The sequence below is a fragment of the Neomonachus schauinslandi genome, chromosome 9 (assembly GCF_002201575.2).
Source record: "Neomonachus schauinslandi chromosome 9, ASM220157v2, whole genome shotgun sequence".
NCBI lineage: Eukaryota > Metazoa > Chordata > Mammalia > Carnivora > Phocidae > Neomonachus > Neomonachus schauinslandi.
This window is the reverse complement of record NC_058411.1, coordinates 136625112-136647716: the sequence shown is the minus strand read 5'-3', so window position 1 is coordinate 136647716 and position 22605 is coordinate 136625112. Positions and strand designations below refer to the sequence as shown.

General features: G+C 55.4%; 1 protein-coding gene across 1 annotated transcript in view; it reads left to right on the top strand.

The window, feature by feature from the left end:
* Window positions 1-354: 354 nt before the first annotated feature.
* NTRK3 (neurotrophic receptor tyrosine kinase 3) overlaps window positions 355-22605 on the top strand; it is a 371594-nt gene continuing 349343 nt past the window's right edge. The window contains exons 1-2 of the mRNA XM_021680526.1: window positions 355-371; window positions 971-1233. Of these exons, the coding sequence (XP_021536201.1) occupies window positions 986-1233 (248 nt within the window). The 5' untranslated portion in view covers window positions 355-371; window positions 971-985. The remainder of the gene's footprint in view (window positions 372-970; window positions 1234-22605) is intronic.

The following is a 22605-nucleotide window of genomic DNA, read 5'->3' as shown; positions in this document are numbered from 1 at the left end:
CCAGCCCAGACCCCTCTCAATCCCAACTGCAACTTTTTCCCATCCATCTCGGTTTCCCCTTGGCTGCGGCGAGCGGGCGCCGGGCCGCGAGGCGTGGAGCGGGCGGGCGGCCGCGCGGCTGCGGGTGGCGGTGCGGGTGAGAGCCGCGAGCCGGAGAGTGGGTGGGTGGGTGGGTGGGGAGGGAGGAGGGGAGAGGACGGGCGGGGAGACAGTGGGGTGTGGGGAAGGGGAGGGGAGAGGGAGGGAGGGGGAGATTCCGCTCTCCTGCCGCTCCCAGCCGGGGCGGGGGGCGGGGGGAGGAGGCCGCCAGGAGGGAGGGGAGGAGGGAGGGGGAGAGAGGGAGGGAGCCGAGGAAGACGCTCCGAGAACCCGTGCGTTTCGTAAGGCTCTGAGCACTTGTACATTTCTGCAGGCGCGCGGCGAGCCATTCGCGGCGGCTGCTGCAGCTCCGACTGCATCTTCCTCCTCCTCCTTCCCCCGGGCTCCGGGTGTGTGTATGTGTGAGTGAGTGTGTGTGTGTGTGTGTTTTGCAGGTGTGTCCGTTTTAATTCTGCCCAGTAGGTGGGACTTGGTGACTTTAGCACCATATTTTCCTTTCCTTTTTTTTTTCCTTTTTCTTTTTTGCCTCCCCACCGTCTGTTGCAACCCTGCAAAGTCTCGGAGTCGGAGAGCGCGGCTCGCTTCCCGAGCCCCCGGACCCGGCGAGCCGGCGAGCGCCGAGCCGGCCACCATGCCAGGCAGACCGCGCCACTAGGCGCTCCCCGCGGCTCCCACCCGGCGGCGGCGGCGGCGGCGGCGGCCGCGATGGTTTCAGACGCTGAAGGATTTTGCATCTGATCGCACGGCGTTTCAAAGGCAGAGGCCCCCCCTCCCCCTTTCCCCCTCCCTCGCTGTCTTTGTTTCCTTCCCCCCCAGCTCTCCCCACTCCCCCCACCCCACCCCCCTCTCCTCTCCTCCTCCTCTTTTTTAGAAGCCGCGATCGGAGATGGATGTCTCTCTTTGCCCAGCCAAGTGTAGTTTCTGGCGGATTTTCTTGCTGGGAAGCGTCTGGCTGGACTATGTGGGCTCCGTGCTGGCTTGCCCTGCAAATTGTGTCTGCAGCAAGACTGAGATCAATTGCCGGCGGCCGGACGATGGGAACCTCTTCCCCCTCCTGGAAGGGCAGGATTCAGGGAACAGCAATGGGAACGCCAGCATCAACATCACGGACATCTCAAGGAATATCACTTCTATGTAAGTCGGGCGGCCGCTCCCCAGCCCGCCTCCCCTCTCGCTCCGCGTCTCCCTCTCGCCCGCCCGCGGCCGGGAGCCGGCCCTCCGCCCGCCCCAGCTCGCGGCTGCCCGCCGCCCGCCGCCCGCTGGGCGCGCGTCAGGCTCGCTGTGGCTCGGAAGATGCTCTCGGGCTGCATAGTCCAGGTGCTCCGGCCCTAGCAGGCGGGAGCCGGAGCCGCGTGGGTGCCTCTCCCCGCTGGGGACCCCAGCCGGCCCCGGGCGCGTGGGGCCCAGCTCCCGCCCCCGCCCCCACCCGCCGGGGCTCGGCGCGAGGTTGCGAGCCGGGTTCTTTGCCCCCCAGTAAATAGCAACAGTTTGGCCACGCTCAAGTGGAATAAAGTAGACGAGGTTCGATCCCCGGCAGCGGCGACGGCAGTGACAGCGGTGGCGCTTAGCCGGGAGGGAAGGTGACAGGGACTGCTCGCGATCCAGCCGAGATCGTTAACTATTTCCTTTTGGAAGCAGCAAAACACGCTGACAAGTAAACAAGTTGGGAGCTGGCTGCTCGCGGGGAGACTTTGGACATGTCGAGGCCGTCATGGACGCCTACCTCTTCCCTTTCTCTCTCGCCCGCCCTCTCCAACCCCATTTTGGGCATTTCCGAGCCACCCCCCGCCTTTCCCACCCTCATCTGCATCTGGGCGCCTACAGATCCCGTCCTTGTGAGCTTTGATAACTGCGCCGGGAATTCCGAGTCAGGATGGAGAAGGGAGCGCGGGGGGCGGGGGTGGTGGGCTGGCATGGTTTGAGGATGGGGGTTATATGATCTTGCAGATCCGTTTTTGTTTTTTGGACATTCCAACTCTGACTGGCGTTTGCTGGGTTCTGCCCCGTCTGAGTGAGACCTGTGGTGGCCTGCATTCCCTCCTTCCCTCGGGTACGGAGGGGGATAGAACCATGGCTCAGGAGAAAGAAGAGCTGAGGGTCCAGGGAGGCTGCCCATCTTTCCTTCCACTGACCTCAGGGGGCCAGGTGACCTCTCCCCCATTCTGACATCCAGATAAGGGTGTGAACGGTGCTGGGGTTGTTATCCGCCTGCCAAGGTCCACACCCCTTGGGGACCCTCCAAGTGGGTAGGAAGCCAAGAGAGGGGTTTGCAATGAAGTCCTGGCTGGGGTCTGAGGAAGGCGTTTGGGCGGCTGCAAGCTCTGCCGAATCTGCCACTGGCGCTGCTCTCCCAGGCGGCAGCCCTCCCTTTGCCCCAGCAATGGGGCGGCCAGGCTGGGAGGAATTGCAGTTCTGCTCTCGAAAGCCCGCCAGCCCTGTTGGCTTCGTGGAGAGAGCGCTCGCATTCTTGCAGCTAACAGTTTGAGGAAGTGTGCAGCCCAGGAGATGTCTCTGACTCCTGGCCCTGGAGACAGGCTTGACCCATATCTGGGCCCTGCCATTCACCTCCTCGCTGCCTGCAGTCGGTGGGCCTGAGAGGAGGAGATGAACAGCCAAGGGGGGAGCCAGAGGCTGGCAGGGGTAGACTGGATGGGCCCAACTCTGCCTCTCTGGGCCCTGCAGGCCACAGCATTCCAGCGCCCCTGAGGATGGTGGGAGGAGGGTCCTGAGTGTGATCCTCAGGGAAACTCTGGATTGGAAGTGCACCATTGGGCTGTGTGTGTTTGTGTGTGTGTGTGGGGGGGGGGGGGGGCGGGGGGGGGGGAGGGAGCTTAGCAGTGGGTCCAGGGGCTCAGGAGCTGGATCTGGGGATATCCAGGGGGATTGGTGGGCTAAAGGTTTGAGAGAAGGTCCCTGGTGTGGGTCTCTGGGAACCAGTGAGCCTCGGTCAGCCTGTTCTCTGCTCCAAGGATGTGTGTATCTGCAGGAAGCCAGTGGGAGGCAGGGATGGCCACAATCACGTAGGCTCTCTGTAGCCAGGCAGTGGTGTTTCTCCTCTGAAATTGATGCTTGGGGAAGCAGTTTGATCAGGGAGAGTTGGGTTGCTCTTTACTGGCAAAGGGTCCAAGATAGAGGGGCTGGGAAGGTGGGTGACGGGAGGGGATGATGCGGTCTCTTGTCCCCTTTGCCATGGGAGGACCCCAGTGGGACAAATGGGAGGACAGTGGGCAGGGAGTGGATTGGGAGACTGTGTGTCCCCATCCCTGTTTCAGGACTCAGGCTCTTGGCAAGCAGGCAGGACTCCTTTCCTTACATCTACCCCAACACCTAAGAGCCAGGGAACTGGATTCCCACAGGAGCTGCGTGGATTGGCAGGTGGGGGAGGAGGGTCAGAGATCATGGGTCTGGTGACCTTTCCTCACCCCATCTTCTCCCCAGTGCCCTGTTAGATCTATGGCTGGTATTGACTGAGCTCTGGGAAGGGCCCAGCCTTCTAGCCTAGAGGTGGAGGACTGTGGAGAGAGGGAGGAGAATCATGCTCATCTTGGGAAGCAGATGTCTCCCATTCCTCTTTTTACTCAAGGGAATGGAGGCTCAGGGTGGCAAAGTAACTTTTCTCGGGGCACATAGCCCCAGTGGTGAGCTAGACTTAGGTCTCAGTCTGTCCAACACCAAGGCCCAGGCCCCCATTCTGCGGGATGCCTGTGGAAGCAGGCTGGGAGGAGGGCCTGGAGGGCAGGCAGAAGGAGGAGGGCAGGGAGGAGGCCTGACTTGAGCATGACCTGGGAAGGGGACTTGAGGTGAAGCCCAGACTTTGCAGGAGGAAAGAGTGTTCCTCAGATTTCTGATGCTATCAGAGATAGGGAGTTCAGTGGTCCCCCGCCCTTCCATCAGCCTAAAGCTCTTGCTGGTGTATGCCTAAGGGTACGACGTGGGCAGACTCTCGGGGAGAGGTTGGGGTGAAGCTGCATTTCCATCAGGCCTCGCTAAGGGAACTGGGGGCGGGCTGCGGGGGGCTGGCCTCCACAGACACACCCTCTTGTTTGTGGAGTTGTAGAGCCCTGAGGTCCCTCCCTGGGTGCTTAACCTATCACACCTGACCTTTAAGATGGACAAGAGATTCCCTGTGGTCTTCCAGAGTCGTGTGTGGAGTGGCTCTTGGGTCCCTGTTGGGGGCTGGCTGAGGGTGCCTATGATCAGGGAGGTGGCTGCCCCACCAGTGTCAGGAGGGAATCCGCTGCAAGGCATCAGAGCAGAAGTGTGGGTCTCCCCTCCTCCCCTCCCAAAGGACTCTCCTTCTGGGCCTCTTTCTGTTCAGGAGGGCAGCTCCTTTGCCACTGGAGCTCGTGGCCCATGGTAACCTTACCTAGAAGGGTTCGCACACTGCCGCGCCCAACCAGGCTCTGTCGTCACAAAGGTGGAGGCTGGGAGTTGGATCCTCTGTCTAGGTCAAGCCTGCCTGAGGCTGGGTCGGAATGGTGCATACTTTGCTGTCAGAAGATTGATGGGGAGGAGATGGTTATGGGACTCTGTTCCTGGGGCTGGCTACCTGGATTTCGAAGACCGCTGAGCTCTTTGCTGGGACTCTGAGCCTCCAACTGGGTCTCTGCAGGAGCCACCACAGGATCCCTGGTGTTTGCAACTCTCTGGTCCCTTTATGTCCCCAGTCTTCCCTGCAGGCCCTCGCCTGGTTGGGTGAAGGATCATTTGGGCTTTGGCTGCTGTATTGGTTCCTTGATTCTCAGCCTTTCTAAGGATCAAGGGGAGCGCCAGCCTTGACAATTACCCATGGGAGCTGGGATGCAGGCAAGGGTGTGAGCCAGGCCCCAAGGGCAGTATGGAGCTCAGCCAGGCACTGAGCCTAGGCCTGAGGGAAGTAGGCTGAGATGGAGGCCTTTGTGGGGAGATTTGGAAGGGGGAGTGGTTGCAGCTCTGGGGAATGAGGCACTTCCAGGATGAAGGCTGGGGCCCCGGGGCTCTGGAGGCCCTGGGATTTTGCCTGGAGGCCTGGTCCTCCCTGGCTCCAGAGTCCTCAACCCCAACAAGCCCAGGTCAGTCTTCCCAGGCACACTCTGGGGCTCAGAGCGTCATCTCTGCAGCTCCAGGGACCTGAGTACAAGGCAGCTTTGGGTAAAAGCAGCCCACCCTGGCCCTCGCTTTGAGAGTGCTTGGGTACTGGTCCCTGGAGGGCTGGTCCTGGAGTCTGGGATGCGACTCAGGGTCCTGCAAGGGGCCAACCAGCCTCCTGCCTGACTGAAGAGGAGCATACTTCCGTGAAGAAGGTGGTGGTGGGAGTGTCTGATGCCTGCTCCCTTGGGATGCTCTCTGTCCTTGCCCTGCCTGTCCCTGCGTGCTGCCTCCTCTTCTCTGACTGTAAGGGTGGACTAGGTCCTTAGCCCAGCTGGCTCTTGGGCGGGAGTGTGGGTGGGCTGTGACCTTCCCTCGGGATGACCTTTGCCAGGATTGTGGCATCTCTCCTGCCACTGGACCCCATTTAGTGGCTTATACTGGGATCACAGACACTGTCTCTGGCCTCGCTTCGGGCCTCCCGTTGACCACAGGGTGGGTAGGAATAGAGAAAGGGATGAAACACATGGGTCCCTCCCCTGGCTCTGCCCCTAACCCGTTGTGAGCCGTAGGAGGGGACTGTAGCCTTTCTGAGCCTGTAAATTCAACTATGAATTGAGGCCGTGGGGCAGTGTCCCTTCCAGCTGGGACTGATGCCATCCCAGAGCATAGGGAGCACCCCACGGAGGCTCTGTGAGGTCCCAGGAAGAGGACAGGGGTGCTCCCTTCCCTCTCTGGCCAGTGGCCACTGGCCGTTTTTCCCTTCGCTTCTTCCCTTCCCACCTCTACCGAACTCTGGGTCACCCAGAAAGTGCCTCGCAGTTTGGAGTCAAATGTCACACTTAGGAAGGCACTGGGGCCTGCAGCCTCTCAGAGGCTGGACACCCAGCTTCCTGTGGCTCTCCGTTCTCCACCCTGCGCTCAAGGCAGGGAGTAGTCCCTCTGCAAAGCCTCCATGCCTTGCTCCAGCAGGGGCCTCCGCCAGATGGGGGAGGAACACCCTAGAACTTCCATTTCAAGTTATTCTTGTCTAGAAAAGGGAATATTTAGTGTACGGAAGGAAGATATACAAGCATATAACTTAATAAATAGAGAGGAGTGTTCAGGGGTTACAAGATAAAATTTTTATTGCTCAAGCATGCATCATCATAAAGACTGGTGCCCACCGTTGTTGTGATTGGAAGGGCCTGAGTTTGGGAGGGAGATGGGTTGATGGTAGGAGGGGTGACCCTGAAGCCTGGGCTCCCGTCTTGGCTCTGCTTCGGGGGTGGGGGGTGGGCTGATGGGGGGCGGGGGGGGCAGGGGAAATGAGAGGAGGGATTAGGCTGGGTGGTGGGTGGAGGGGAATCTCAGCACCGGACCAGGATTCCTAAGGCCCCCGAGCCCCCGAGGACCAGGCTAGTTCTCAAAGGACTATACCCCTCCTGTTCTGCTTTTTGTTTCTGTCTAGCAGTTCTTTACCTCCTGAACACCCCAGCATTTTCTTCATGCTCTCCAGTTTACAGAGGTTGGGTTTATTTTTGCCACAACTACTTGAAGTATATAGGCAGGGATGATTAGTCCCATTTTACTGATTAACAAAATGAAGGAAAGGATTGAGTTGTGTGTCTCCCAAAAGGAAAGCTCTAGAAGAGTCTTGTGGCTTATGTGGTTCCATTGACTATTCTCTCTGGCCGTCGTCCTGCAGCTAGACACACTATGGCGTCATTTTCATCCAGCAAGTTCTCTTTCTCCCAAGGGGCAGTGTTATGGGAATGGTCCATCTGGGAGGGATTGGAGGATGGCTGAGAGTCCTGGCAGTTGGGTCTAAGCATGGCCTGAGTGGAGGCCACACTTGCTCCCCAGTCATCTGGGGACCTCTTGCTCCTCTTGCTCTGGGCCACACTTGCTCACCTGTCATCCATCCCCGAAGCCTAGTTGCCTCCACCTGGGGAAACACATTGCCTCTCCAAAGATGAGGACTCCAGTGAAGCCCAAACGGAAGCTCAGTGCCCTGTGGAGCCCTGGGAAGCCCCATGAGGATCCTCCATTTTCTGCCTTCACCCCGTGTGCAAAGCTCACCAGAACTCAGGGCTGGGAGGGACTGCTGCAGGTGTCCCCTCCCTCATGCTCCGCATAAGGGGCCCATGAGGGGCCCAGACCAGAGCAGTGACTGGCCTGGGGCCCGAGGGTTTCTGGAAGGCAGCTCTTCCCAGGTGGTGGTGTAGGCGTCACCCTCTTCTGCTCCGCCCTGGAGCCCGTCCTGGGCACTCTGTCAAAGCCAGAGCCTTGCCCACGACTCTGTCTCCCTCTGGGGCGATGTTTCCAAATCTGGGGTCCCCAGAGGCAGCAACTATGCAAGGCTGGCAGCCCCAGGGCTCCTTGCAGCCTGTAACCCACGCCAATTCGAGATTCACTCACAGTGTGGCTTTCTGCTCTGCTCTCTTTACCGGCAGGCCTGGGGAGGCTGTGGGCTCAGCTGGCTTGGGAGCCCCCCCCTCTCTCTCCAGCCTCACCTCTGCCTCCCGGCCCCCCATCTGCTTTGTTCCATCAACAGGGTCCCCCGTCTGGGTGATGGGAGATTTCAGGAAGGATGTGTTCCTTAGAATCCTCAAGTGTGGAGAGGACCATAGAAACTGGGTTTCTCCAGCGGATCCTCTGGGCCTAGCCTCTCCCTAGCTTTGGACAAACCCCTTACCTCTTCTGGGCCTCAGTTTCCTTCTCTCTAAGCTGGGCATAATAATAACTACTTTTTAGCAGCACTCTGAGGGTCGGTGCCCTCTATCATGCCCAGCAAAGAGAAAACTGCCAGTATATGATCGCTAACAGCAGCTAGCTTTTATTGAGCGCTTCCTATGTTCTAGACAACTGTTCCAAGCACCTGAGAGGTAACACTTCATTATGGCCTCACACCAACCCTATCAGAGAAGTACCATTCATTCATTCATTAATGTGAATCCCATTTTACAAGATGGGGTGTGAGTCCAGATACAGAATGTGACTTGCTGAATTTCACGCAGAGCGATCTGACATTTAATATTAAGCTATAATGCCTGGACTCTTTTGCTGTCTTCGTAGCCGTGCTCATATGTACCGGTAGACACATGCATGCACACAGTCATTCATGAACATGCGACCATCATAATCAATTAATAATAATAATAAAAAAAAGGGTAGATGTGAAGGTCTAGAAGGGTCCTTTATGTTGTAACATTCCGGTTCTGTGGGTGAACATTGCCCTGGCTGGGGTTGGAGGGGAAGGCAGACGAGATGGTGGGAGCGGTGCTGGCCTTGCAGTCTGGCCGGCCCGGTCATAGACAGGCCTCTCACCATCGGGGTGGCTTTGGGGCTCTCCTCCTGACCTGTTCCCGACAGCGGCCTCCCCCAGGGCTGTGTCTCAGCCACGCCCTCTTCCCAGGCCTCCTTGACCACCCATGGTGTCTTGGCCTTTGGTCAGGTCAGCCACCCCAGGAGAGCAGGTACCAGCTGAGACTGGTGGGGATTCAGGAAGCTGGTGGCTGGGTCCCCAGCAGCTCCACTCTGGGCTGAGGCGTGGTTGGCAGGACCGTGTCCCTGACTACCCATGGCTCTTGAGAGCTTGGATCAGAGAGTGGAGGGCTGGGTGGCTTCTCCCAGGGAGAGCTTTGGGGTTTCAAGACGGCTGGTGGGGGGCACCTGGGTGGCTCAGTTGGTTGAGCGACTGCCTTCGGCTCGGGTCATGATCCTGGAGTCCCGGGATCGAGTCCCACATCGGGCTCCCTGCTCAGCGGGGAGTCTGCTTCTCCCCCTGACCCTTCCCCCCTCTCATGCTCTCTCTCTGTATCTCATTCTCTCTCTCAAATAAATGGATGGAATCTTTAAAAAAAAAAAAAAAAGACAGCTGGTGGGTACAGAACAGCAGGAAGGTGTCTGGAGGGCCAAGCAGTGAGAGCTAGAAGCTGGTGTTCAGAGAATCTTCCCTGACTTCTAATTCTTCCTCTTCTCTTGCCTCCTCCTCAGATGAACAGGCTTTCTTCTCCTCCACCCTTCCTTTTGCCTCAGCTCTGCCCCATTGCTCATGGGAGCTCCGTCTGCCTCGCAGGGATGAGCTGTGAGCCTGGGGGATGGCCACAGCTGTCCCCATGGAGAGAGCGGGAGTAGCCACCCAAGGGCTGAGACTGTGGGGTGGGCATTGGTGGAAACACCCCATTTTTGCTGCTGCTTGGCTGGCTAGCTCACCGCATCATAGGACCCCTCTGGTCTGTTTTCCCTTCTGGGAGTTGGGTCACATCTGGGAGTTGGCGCCTGGGTCCCTGTCTGATCAGTGAGTGTGGTGACATGTTCGATGGGCTATCTAAACATTAGGGTGCCATGTTGATGTTTCCGTTTCTAGACATCTGGAAGTGTTTTTGAGTTAGGAAGCAGATCAAGACTTTGAACCATAAATCATCTGATCTGGAAAGGGGCTCAGATATAATTGGGGTCCAACCTAGTTTTGCCAAGGAAGAACGTGGGGCTCAAGAGAGGGGGACGGGCTTGACTCAATCACCCACTGCGTGCTGGCACAGAGCCCTGCCTCCCCAGCTGGTGTGACTTCCTTTCCCCACCCTCTGCGAGCGAGCGGCTGCTGTGGGGCTGAGGGATTTGGGCTCTTTCAGAGGCGGCGGAAGGAACCTTGAGTCTCCTGCAAAGATAGCGAGAGAGAAGGGAGCAATCTTCGACTCGCAGTCCCAGTCCGTCTGCCTCCCACAGTGAACTGGGCTGTGTGTGTGCATCTGGGGGTGTCTTTGTGCACGCACAAGTGCATCTCTTCTGTGTGCTGGGCACATCACGTCTGAGGTCTTGGTAAACAAGCCCTAAAGCCTTTGGCTTCCTGCCTGCCAAGTTCGTCTGCATATAGACCCCCCATGGCCACCAGAGGGCAGTGCTGCGCATGAGACGGTTGGAGGCTGGTGTTTGCCGTCTCGAGCAGGCGCTGAGGATGGGGCACGAGCCTGGTGGGATGTGCCCTAGCAGACCTGGCTCTCAGAGCCGCTCCTGAGCCAGGGATGAGCAGGGGGGCCAGCTGTCCCCCAGGCGGGGCCTCTCTCTGCAGAGCTGGTCCTGCCTTTATCATATCTGCGGCCCAGCCATGGTCGTCTCCCGGACCTGAGCTTCCCAGGAGGTGGCTGGGAGAGGGCGCTGGGTGGACAGGAGTGAGTCAGCAGCATATCTGTACGGGGGGAAATGGAGATGAATGAATGGGACATAGCCCCTGCCCAGGAAGATCAGTCCTGATGTGGACACAGAGAAGTTGATAGGCAGTTGGTTATGCTGTGGGGTTAGTGTCACGTGAGTAATTGAGCTTTATGAACTCCCTCCGGCCATTTGATATACTGGCCCAAGTGTGGGGGCATCTCTCACTTCTCCCTGCCCCCCCTCCCCTCATGGGAGCTTGGGAATCTCTTAGATACCAGGTAGCTGCTCAGTCAATACCAGGTCCTGATATTTACCAGAGGGGAGAGCGTGGTGCTGTCTCTTAAGCTCTCCCGACCCTGTCTGTCCCTCAGAGATAGCCATCTAAATTGGTGGGTATGAGAGTGCCTTGCAAATTAGGGTCACGGGCCCTGCCTGGACCAGCTAGTTTGGACTCTTTCCTTTCTGTGAATACTTTGGCTCTTTTATGGCTGTTCCTGTATTTGAGCAGGTGCTGTCTTGTTCCACATGCTAGTTGGTCCATAAATGAGCCCCGTCCTGCTTACATGGTTGTCAACTCTGGAGATGGGGTCTTCTGCTTTTGTGGTGGGTGTTGAGCTCATGGAGTCAGGTCCTGCGACTCTGTCCCCAGGGCCATCCCACGGCTGCCAGACCCAGGGTTGCAGGTGGGACCCCCTCTGTTGTGGTCAGTTTCTTCCTTCCTTCCTTCCTTCCTTCCTTTCTTTCTTTTTCTTTCTTCCTTCTTTTCTTTCTTTCTTTCTTTTTTTAAAGATTTTATTTATTTATTTGAGAGAGAGAGCAGGAGGGAGTGGGAGAGAGAATCTGAAGCAGACTCTGCACTGAGCACAAAGCCAGATGCAGGGCTCGATCCCACGACTGTGAGATCATGACCTGAGCTGAAAACAAGAGTCAGACGCTTAACTGACTGCACCCCCCAGGCACCCCCCCGCCATCCCAACCTGCTTGTTTCTGACACTTTTTTTTGAGGCTGAAGAGCAGGGGTGAAGCTAACATTTCTGGCCCTCCTGCAGGACTGGCGGTCATTTGCATACACAACCTTGTTTATGGATGGCACCTACTCAATGAAGCTTGAGATCATGACTCTGCCTCTTACCAGCTCTGTGACCTTGGGCTGGCTACTTTTTAAAAAAATTTTTAAAAAGATTTTATTTATTTATTTGATAGAGAGCGAGAGAAAGCACAAGCAGGGGGAGGGGCAGAGGGAGAGGGGGAAGTAGGCTCTCTGCTCAGCAGGGAGCCCGATGCGGGGCTCCATCCCAGGACCCTGGGATCATGACCTGAGCCGAAGGCAGACGCTTAAAGGACCGAGCCACCCAGGCACCCCAGGCTCACTACTTTTTTGATCCTCAGTTTGCTCATCTGAAAAACGACGGTAATATTAATAATGCAGGGTTATTGGCAGATTTCATGAGAGTGTGTGTGTGTGTGTGTGTGTGTGTTTTCTCTCATTTTCTTCCTCCACTCCAGAACTTCTTCCCCACGAGCATACATACTTTCTATGGCTCTCATCTGTTCTTCCCGCTTCCAGTCTTTCTTCCTCCTAGCTCATCAGACTCACCCTAACAGATTAAGCCTCTAATCCAGGGCCTTCTGTTGGAAGGTACACAGAGGCCAAATTGGCATGGTGTAACGGGAGTCTTACAGAGGTGATGGACAGTGGCTTTTCAGGGTCCTCGAAGCATGGGATTAGGGGAAGTTACACGAGGGGAACCAGCAGTACCTGGGCCAAAGCTGAGGGAGATAAGAGAAGGACCAAGATGGTGTGTATTTGGAAAAAAAAATAAAAAAACTTAAAAGGGCTAAGGCACATGTCTGCCAAAAGAACAGAGAGATATTTATGGTTCCCACTGATAGACTCTGTTGGGAGACCAAGTGGCAGAGGGTCCCAGGTACTCTGGACATGCGGAATTTCTATGCAGACTAATTCAGGAGCACCCAGCCCCTTGCAGACTTGGTCCCATGTAGTTTTACTGCTATTCTTGCCCTAGGTAGCTTCTGTTTACTAGATGATCCCCTTCTGGGCTACTGTAATTGACTAAGCCTGTCAGCTGCAGATGGGGCTCAGGGACCAGCCCTGGGAGAAAGAATTTAGGAATCCAGGGGGAAGGAGTTGACCTCTGAGTCCTCCAGTCCACCTTTAAGGGCCTCCCATTCACATTCATTCCAGTTCCACGTTAAGCCACAAGAGGGCACTAGACCATGATGTCTGCAGGGAGGGAGGCGCTATTTAGCCTGCCCTGTTGAGAATGTGCCTTTGATCAAAGCTGCATGTGGTTTTCTCCCAGGGGCCAACATCTCTGAGGGTCACTGCAAAACAGTTTGATTCAATTAGAGCCCATAGCTCGGAATCTGATGTCTCAAGGGAGGCTAAATTGTGTAGTGGAAAGGTCATAGAATTTCACATCAAACTCAGGTTCCTGTCCTTGCCCTCCCCCTTGCTTGTTTCTTTTCAACTTAGAGGAAGTTACTTAATTTCTCTGGGTCTCATTTTCTTCACCTGCAAAGTAAGGTGTTACTGGGAGGTGTTGCAGTGAGGATTAAATTATATGATGTGTGGAAAGTGTCTGGAACATGGTGGGTACTCCATGATTGGCCATCCGTCTCTTTTGGGAAGAAGGCTGAGGTTGGGACACAGTGCAGGAGTGATTTGTGGGATCCTGTTGGCCTGATGGGGTCCTGCCCGCCACCCCCTCCGCCCATGAATGCTCCATGGTTCCTGTTCACTGGGGGCAGCAGTGACACCCAGTGGCTGGAGTCGAGAACAGCAGTGTGTTTGGCTGGGGTGGGGGCAGCAGTGGTGGGCACTGTTGCGGAGTTGGTGGGTACTGTTGGGGCAGGTGAGATTGAAACCGCATCATGGCAGATGGGCTTCAGGGGGTCTGTCAACTGAATTTCTCTTCCCTTCACATGCGAGTGGTTAGAGATGGTTCTCTAAGGTCATGAGTGTGGTGATGGCCCCGGGGAATGTGTGATCCCCAGGCCCTTGGGATGAGCACACGTGCAACTGACTGACTCGCTCTCATAGCCAGCCAGTCCCGGCGTCCAACAACCAGACCCTTTCTGATGTTTCCTGGGGTCCAGTTTCTGGGAGATGCTTTAATCCCCAGTCTATGTGGTGGGCCTCAAATCTCTGAGGCTCCGTATGTTTACATGGAAAATGACAAGGGGAGGGGGCTTTGGGCGGGTTGAGTGAGGGCACTTTGGTAGCTCGGATCTGAATGTCAGGAATTGTGTCTTGCCCTTTGCTCTGTGTGTGTGTGTGTGTGTCGGGGGTGTGTGGGATCATGTGGGAAAGGGGGTTAGAGGTAAGTGCTAAGCTTCCGGCTTCACGGGTGCAGAAACTCCAGCCCAGAGAAGGGAGGGGCCCAGAGGTGTGTCTCTGAGGCTAGACTCGGGGTGTCTTTTGCTCCTCACCTTGTGTAGCCTCTTCCTTATGCACCTGCGATTCAGGAGGGAGCCTTGGCAGACGTGCCAGGCTCAGGAAGTTATTTAATATCAGCTTTGCTCCAGATTGTGTTTCTGACTGCTTGCCACCTTGTAAGTGGCAGCCATTTTAACAAATGTGGCGATAAGACACCAAGTGGGAAATAACATGAGAAATGGGGAGGGGGCAGGGGCGTGGAGGAGGGGTATCATTTCATCCCCTTGGCAGAAACCTTGTCTTCGAGGCAGTTGGGGGGAGAGAGCAGTGAAGGAGGTGGTAGGGCCCCTGGGAGCTCCTGACAGTGAAGGGGGGCGGTGGAAGGAAGAGCCTGTGGCCGCAGCTTTCCCTCCAGGGTCCTGCGGGGCAGCTGGCTCCTCTCCCTGGGGAAGTGTGCAGGGGAGGGCCTGTATTCCGCTTTTCCAAGGACTGTCTTCCAAGTGCATAAGAGAAGGCTGATGGGGGCCAGTGTTGGGGCGCGTTCAGCCCACTGTGGGTGCTGAGCTGCATCTGCACCTAGGCTGTGGGGTGCCCAGGTGTCTGGCCACCTGCCTCTCTGCCTGCCGGGACCATCCCAGCATCTGGACTCTTGGGGAAGGATGGGCAGAGGCGTGAGCAGGGCCGGCCTGGCCGTTCTTCCTGCAGGACCCAGAGATGAGGGAGTCACCCCTCTTTCTTCCTAGTGCCAGGATCCAGGCATGTGCCGGGCATGGTGCTGAGCCCTGGGACACCACGCGGAGAAAATAAAGGGCCACGGCCCTCCCCTCTTGGAGTTTGGAGTTGAGTTGGGGCAGCAAGCCTTAGCCAAAGGAGCTACACCTAAAAGGCGTGTCTTAAGAGAAGCAGGGGCAGAATTTTAGAAAATGCTTGGAATGTAAAGTTCCATAGAGAAAAAGGTCCATATGTGAAAATGCTGGCTTCCCTGGGGTGGAGAGGGTGCAGTTTTTCTAAATGGAGTTGTAAAAATTCTGGGTTCACCTGTTCCTGGCCCACCTGACGTGAGCAGCCATGGTGTTACTTGTCAGGGTTGTGGCCCCAGACTGAGAGGTTGAGTCCGTGACTTTGCTGTTGCCCACAAGAGGCCCGTGGTTTTTTAGGGGAAGCCACGTACGTATGGCAGGCAAGAGAGGGGGGTTTGCATTTCTGCTCCCATCGCTTTCTGACCTCAGGAGACAAAGATTGGGGCAAGTAGTTTATTAGGAAGGTGACCCTGGGCGGCTGAGAGGAGAGGGGCAGAGAGACAGGGAGGGAGGAAAGACCCGGAGCCGTGTGGCCACAAGCAGGTTGCCGCGGGCTCTCCCCGGACGTTCGTTCATTTCTCCTGTTGTGCATTTAATCAGCGTGTTTATTTGAGAGCCTCCGAGGGGCCAGCCCCTTTTCAGAGCTGGGAAAACATCGCTGAGCAGGATGATGGTGGAGGTCTGTATTCTCCTGTCGTTACAGGACATGTAAGGTCAAGCCCCTTTCTGGAAAGCTGCCTGGACCTTGCTCCTGGGGACCTAGCTCCTGGGGATCTAGCTCCAGGCTGTAGGGGAGCTGGGCCAGGTGGGCCAAGGATGCAGCCAGATTCTCTCCACACCCCTCCCCGCCCAGGCCAAGTTCCTGGGAGAAAGTCCCATCGGAGGATGGTTTGGGGAATCAGCCTGTCTCCCCCACGTGGCGTGTGGAGGAGAGCCAGGGCGGGGGTGAATGCCCGGTGGGTACACAAAGACCCGCTCCCGTGCGATTGCAGGGTCAGCCCCAGCTTCCTTCTCCCGGCACCCGCTGACACTCTGCCCAGCTGGGGCTGGCCTGCCCTGGGCGCTGGTGGGGAACATGACACTCTCCCTCCTGTCAGCTCAGAGCAGCTCCTGGGGCCCCCAGGGAGCAACGCCCGGGGCCCCCGGGGAGCAGCAACCTGTGAAGAGTGACCTTATTCCTTCCCGACTCTTGTTCAGGCTTCATCGTCCAAGCTCATCCTGTCCCCATGCAAATGCCTGGCACCCTTCTCTGCCTCCCCACCCCACCTGCCCCCATCCTGGGAGGCGAGCTGTGTCCCCACCCAGGCGATCTGCCTTCCTGCCTTCTTTCTGCCCGTCGCTCATTCAGGGCTGCTGTTGTCTGCACCCTGGTCAGGCGTGCGTGCTCTGGTCTTGGGGCTCCACCCTGTTCACCTTTCCTGGTGTCTGTCCTCACCTGCCCAGGTGAATCGCTGGACAGAAGAGGGAGGCACGGCCAGGACTCTTGAGTTCCATGCACGTGCCCTGGATGGCATCAGGCTCCTCCCTGTTTTTGTTCCCAAGAGCTTCAGCAGGCAGGGATGGGGTTTTACCCGGCTCTGTATCCCTGGTAGCCAGGGTCTAGCAGGTGCTCAGTAAAGATGCGTTGCACAGGATGGGCGCATTTCTAGCAGAATGTCTCACGGATCTGTGGCCGGTCCCAGCTTGGTGACAGGGCTCTGGGCACATCATTCTCCTCGCTCTCTGTACCTCTGTGGGCCTGGGGCTTTGCCCTCAGCCGAGCAGCCTGTTGGAGGCGTCTCCTAGGGAAACTGGAACTCGTCACGGAGAGTGCCAACCCTTGCGGTGACTGTTCCAGCAGCTCTTCTGGGGACCGGCTTATTTTAACCCTGTGCATTCTTGGTACAGCCTGGTGAGGCAGGTACTATTATCAGCCCCTTTCTATGAAGTACAGGAAAACTGAGGCACAGGGAGGCTGTGGAACTTGTCCTCGGTTGGTCGTTTGGCTAGTAAGCAGCAGAGCTGGGGTTTGAACTTGGCACGTCTGGCCCCAGAGCCCCCATCACGCTCCCCAGGTTATCTGTGCCTCTCTCCTTCCTGCCAGCCCCGATTTCCTTTAGTTCTGGGCCCTGCCCCAGCCTCACTGCTCCCAGGCGCCCCTCGCGCCCCTCAGCCGATAGGACACAGCACTGTGCTCTTCTCTAGTCTGTGAAGGGGCCTTTCGGACCCAGGGGAGTATGAGATTGCTGAATTTTGTGGGCACAGGTGTTTTCAGCCACATCTCAGAGAATGTCCTCTGAGCAAGGGTCCTGGGGTCCTGTCACTGCCACCAACTTACTGGGTGAGTCTGGGTAAGGCACTGGCCATCACTGGACCTCCATTTTCTTATACGTAAAGCCAGGGGCCTGACCAGGTGACCTTTGAGGGCCTTTCTGGCTCTGACCTCTCCTGTTCCGAACAGGGTGGTTGGGCACAGGGTAGAAGGTTGGAGAAGGCTGAAGCTGCAGAAGGATGTCGTTAGGGGCAGGCTGAGGGAACAGAGCACCGTGGTTCTCACACTTGTGCATGCATCTCTCTCCCCAGGGGGGCTTGCTAAGGCACAGAGTGCTGGGCTGCCCCCAGAATCTCTGCTTCCCCTTGGTGCAGGGACCTGAGGACCTCCTTTCTAGTGAGTACCCAGGTAACATGGAAGCTGCTGACCCAGGGACCACACTTGGATAATGACGGCTGCAGCGATGGCTTTCAGGGTGTACTCCCTGGGGATCAGAGCCGGTATGCTATCCTGCATACATTTTTTTAATGAATTTTCCCAGGCTGTGACAAGTTTGATTACCCCCATTCTAGAAGCACACTACCCCACTCCCAAGCGTATGTTGCCAGGGCTCACCCAGGTGCCGGCTTCTCTCTCCATTCCCCTTTCATGTCTTCTCTCTGCACCCCAAATCTGGTGCTTGGCTCCATGCTGACCCCCCACCCTCACTTTTTCCACACGGCCGGGCTTGACCGGAGCATGCTCTGACGCATGTAATCCAGTATGTAGTTGAGAAATGAAAGTACAATTATGTTTTCCACAGGACTCTTCTAGACTCCCAGTTGATTTTTAAGAACTATTTGGGAGGCAGGGAAGTAATTCTATAATTGCAGCTCAAGAACCTTAGTTGGGTCCGAATTGCTCCCGCCCCAACACCCCGGGAACACCCTGCCCCAGCCACACTGGTCTGCGCATTCCCCAAACATCCCAAGACCTCTGGCTTTCGTTCTGCTCACTTGAGCTCTGCCTGTCACTCAGATGTTCTGACATGTTCTTTGCTGTCCTTGCTCTGGGGTGGGCCATTTATATGGCGTTTCAGCCCTACTCGCGGTGGGGAGCTGCTTTCATTTCATAGATGAGGACATCGAGACCAGACAATGCAAGAGCTTACCCTACGGCCACGGGTAATTGGGGGAGCCAAAGGATTGCGCGCAGGTTCCCATGTCACTGGGAGAAGGGGAGATAAGGGAACTGGGCTATGTTGATACGATGGGGTGCTGTATGACGGGGTGCTATATGATGATATGATGGGGTGCTTTATAGCAGTCACAGCTAAATCTTGTTCTCTGTGCCCTAACGTGGCTATGTTTGAAAACATAATGCTGGTGGAAACAAACAAACCCCCAAACAAATTGCAGAGTGATACCCCGTACGTGTAATTTAAAAAACACAATGATCAATAGGACGTATTGTTTATGGGCACAGATATAGTAAGAAGATAAAACTGTGACTGGCTACACACCGATGTTGTGATCGCCTTGGTTCTAGGGGGAGAGGGAGAGGAAGGCTATGATGGTTTGTCTTCTCTCTTTTTTTGAGATTAGCCTATGACCAAATGATAATATGCACTAATTCCAGGTGATGGGTAAATACGGTGCTCGATACGTGATCCTTTGTTTCTTTTTTATTAAAACTTTAGAAACTGTAAGCAATGAAAAGGTGATCATACCTACCAGATTTGTAATTTAAAATAAAAACAACATTCAATCACTGTATTTGTTTGCTAACACTGTCATCGAAGGATACTGTAGATGGAGTATTTAACTGAAACAACAAAGTTTGTTTTCTCACATTTCTGGAGTCTGGAAGTCCAAGATCAAGGGGCAGGCAGGGCTGGTTTGTCCCAAGGCCTCTGTCCTTGGCCTGCAGGTGGGTGTCTTCCTCCTGTATGTGCACATGGCCTTCCCTCTGTGCTTGTGCGTCCAATTCTAGAAGGACACCAGCCATATTGGATTAGGCTAACCCTAAAGACCCCGTATTAACTTAATACTCTCCTCTTTAAAGACTTATTTCCAAATACAGGCACATTTGGAGATACTGGGGCTTAGGACATCAACAGAGGACTTTTTTGGGGGGACACGATGCAGCCCACTGTAAGACCGCTCAACAGTTGTAAGACACAGAAAAATTGCAAGGCTGCTGAAACTAAAATAGAGCCTTTCTTAGACTTCCTCAGTGCAGCAACCTGCAGGAGTTTATCAGAGCTGGATTTTTCTCAGGTTTTGGTGCCTCCAGCTGCTGGGGCCCTCAGCGTAACTGCTCGGTTGGCCTTGTGAACAAAGGAGCCCCTGCGGAAGAGATCATGCATCCGTGGGAGAAGCAGAGCTAGGTAAAGGGAAGAAGCAAGTGCAGAGCTTGACAAGGGCCCAGGAAGACAGTTCTGTGATTGTCTGATGTTCATCCATCAATAAATAATTTATCCATTATTTCAGCTACTATCAGTGAGCATTGCCCTGTGTCAGCCATCAAGTTAGGCTCCCTGCACCCCCCCCACCCCCGGCCCACCCCCAAATGCAATGGGCTGGGACCACAGACCCTAGGGATTTGATTAGCGGTAAGGAAGAACTTCAGCAAAGAATGAGCCTGTGGAATTGCTTTCTTCGGGGGGAATGTAAGTAAATAGGATTCTCCCGTCCCATCATTTCATCATGAAAAGTTTCCAGCATTCACAAAGTTTGCAGATTTTATAGTGAACATCCACATACCAATCACCCGGATTCTGCAGCTGATATTTTACTCTACTTGCTCTATCTCGTGGTCTGTCCATCTGTCTGTCCCCCTGTCCACTCATTACCCACTGGTATTTTTCAGATGCATCTTAGAGTAAATTGTAGATGTTGGTACACTCCCCCTAAATATTTTAGCCTGTTTATCATTAAACTAGAGTTCAATATTTGTTTTCATTGTCTTCTTTGGAGTTAGTGTTTATGGCCAGTGAAATGCATTAATCTCCAGTGTGCATTCTCTGAGTTTTGCCAGATGCGTGCATGTGTGGGACCCAAACCCAATGAGATGCAGAGCATTACCATTCCCTCAGAAAGTTCCCCCATGTCCCTCCCCAGTGAGTCTGCTCCCACCTCCCCAGAGGTTGTCACCATTCTTTTTCCATAATAGGTTGCTTTTGCCTGGTCTTCAGCTTCATGTAAATGGAATCACATAATACAGATTTAGCAAAATGTTTTTGGGGTTCATGCATGTTGTTGTGGATAACATGATCTTTTTCTTTTTATTGCTGGATACTGTTCTGTTTTATGGAATACCTGAGTTTGTTTAGTGAGGCTCCTAGTTGTTGGAACCCTGGCTTTTCCCAGTTTTGGACTGTTATGGCTAAATCCGTGATGAACAACCTTGCCCAAGGCTTTTGGTGAACACATGCTTTCGTTTCTCTCAGGTCTATCCTCAGGAGTGGAATTTCTGGATGGTGTGATATATTTATATTTAACTTTATAAAATACTGCCAGATCTTTCTCCAAAGTGGTTGTACCAAATTTATACAATAGGACTGCTTTTGATTAATCTGGGTTGGGATAGACACATGAGCGTGACTCACTGAAATAGGTACTTTTCTATCTTCGACTTCCATATGAGGAAATTGAGGGGCAGAGGGTGGTGTCACGTGCTCAAGGTCACCCACATGGGTAGGTGGCAGAGCTGGGATCTTGTCTGACATAAAGCCCATCGGTTTCCACTGTGATGTGCCATTTCTTGTGGAGGTAAGGCTGAAAGCAGGCAGGAAAAACAGGTGGCTGACTTCTGAGGGGCCCCTTCTGGTGTCCCTAGCCCTAGAACATTCTTTGTTCTCTCTGACAGTGTGGAAGCGAGGGCCTGCTGGGCGTCCGGTGCTCTCTGGCAGGGCTGGACCCCTGGGCAGGTGCTCTCTGCCCCAGAGATTCCCCCTGCACGCAAGTCATGCAGCCTCTCCAAGAGCCCTGGTCTGGGTCCTGTTTGCAACAGACAGGTGAATGCCAGGCAACACCTTGGATCCAGATCCTCCTCCTGAAGTGAGGTAGCTGAGAACCCTGCTTGCTGAGTGTTCAGACATTGGGTGTGGGGAGGCCCTGGACCAGCATGTGTCCGCTTATACCCTCATAGTCTGAGGTGGGTGCTGAGCACGAGGGTACGGCGGCCAGCCTCACAGAGCCCACGGATTAGGGAGGGGTGGCGGATGGAGACACACAGTCTTCATTCCCTCGTGTTGCTGATGTTGTGAAACACCACCAAGATCAAGTTCCTGGCTTGAGAATTCAGTGAGCAGAGACCATTGGTGTTGATATAAATCACTCAGGTGAATGCCAGGGAGTCACAAGTCCCATGAAGGGACTGAGCCGAGGGGCGTGATATGAAGGCCGACTGGGGGATTGGGGGCTGCTTCCAGGGGAGGCTGGGCAGGGTGTCCTCTGAGACGACCCTGAGTGGTGAGAAAGAGGTGGAGCTTCGTGAGGCCTGGAAGGTAGAATGTTTCAGCACGTGTGTGCGTCTGAGGTAGGGATGAGGGGACTGTGTGTTGGGGGAATGGAAAGGAGGCCAGGGCAGGGTAGGGGGAATGGAGTGGAGCGCCCAGGAGCAGGGATGAGGTCGGAGAGGTCCGCAGGGCCTTGCAGGCCATGGGAAGGAGTTTAGATATTAATCCGAGAGAAATAGGAGGCTCTGGAATGTGTTTCTTTGAAGCAGGAGGTGATCCAGTTCACAGGTTCAGTGATGGGGGCAGTCAGTGTGTTTGAGGAAGCCGACGGGCTTGTGGGTCTCTGTGGTTGGGGCACACTGGGGGGCGGGGGGAGTCCCAGAGGAAGGGACAGCTAAGCTCAGACTGAAGGATGAGCAGGCACGAGCCACATAGGAGGAGCGCATGCTGTGGAGGGCTCTTCTAGGTAGAGGGACCGGCGTGAAGAAAGCTCTGGAAGCAAGGGAACCTTGAAGGAGCTGAAGGAAGTTCTTTGTGCCTGGAGAAGGAGGGAGGGGCCGGACCATGCCAGCCCGAGGAGACGGGCTTCTCCAAAGGACGGTTGGGAGCTCAGCGAGGACTGGGGTTCAGTCCTGTGTATCTGTTCTTTCCAGTGCTCAGCACCTGCCTGGACCAACATATATATGAGGGGATGAGGAGAGCTTATGCGGGGGACATGGAGGCTGTGGGGGTTTTCTGAAGGTCAGGGGAAGACCAGAGGCGGCCTTGGGTCCTGCGAGGGGCAGATTCGGTTGGCCTGGGGTGGAGTCCAGCACCCCTTCCTGGACTAGAAGTCCCCCGGGCTGCCTGGCCTGATGGCCCGGGAAGGGGCCGTGATCCTGGACCCTGCTTGCCGACACGTTGGCAGCCCACAAAGTAGGCCTGGCCTCACCCAAAGGGCCCTGAGGTGCCTGGTGGCAGCAAGGAACTCCGACTCAGGAATGCCACTTGCTCAAATATATTTGTTTATTCAGAGATTTAATTAACATGTTTAAATATTAAAGAGTAAACAACGTGTGTCTAGTGGGATTCAACATTTACCAACAGGAATTCTGACTTATTTCATTATTTGTGCTTTCCCGGCCCTGAGAGCCATGTTTCCGGCTTTGTTGTGGGGAGGCCCGGGTTCTCCCTGGAGGAGGCAGGGAAGTGGGCCAAGGAGAACGGGAAGTCAGGGGGGAGGAGTGGAGCGTGGGGGTGGGGGGAGGAGGAGTGGAGTGGGAGGAGGGAGCTGAGGGAGGAGGGAGGAGGAGGAGAGGAGTCTTCTGGAGGAGAGGAGCTGTCCAGGCAAAAGAAAGCAGTGTGCTGTATTTGGTCTGTGCAGAGGGAAGAGAGAATGTCAAGTTTCAGGACAGTAGGAACCGGGGGGGGG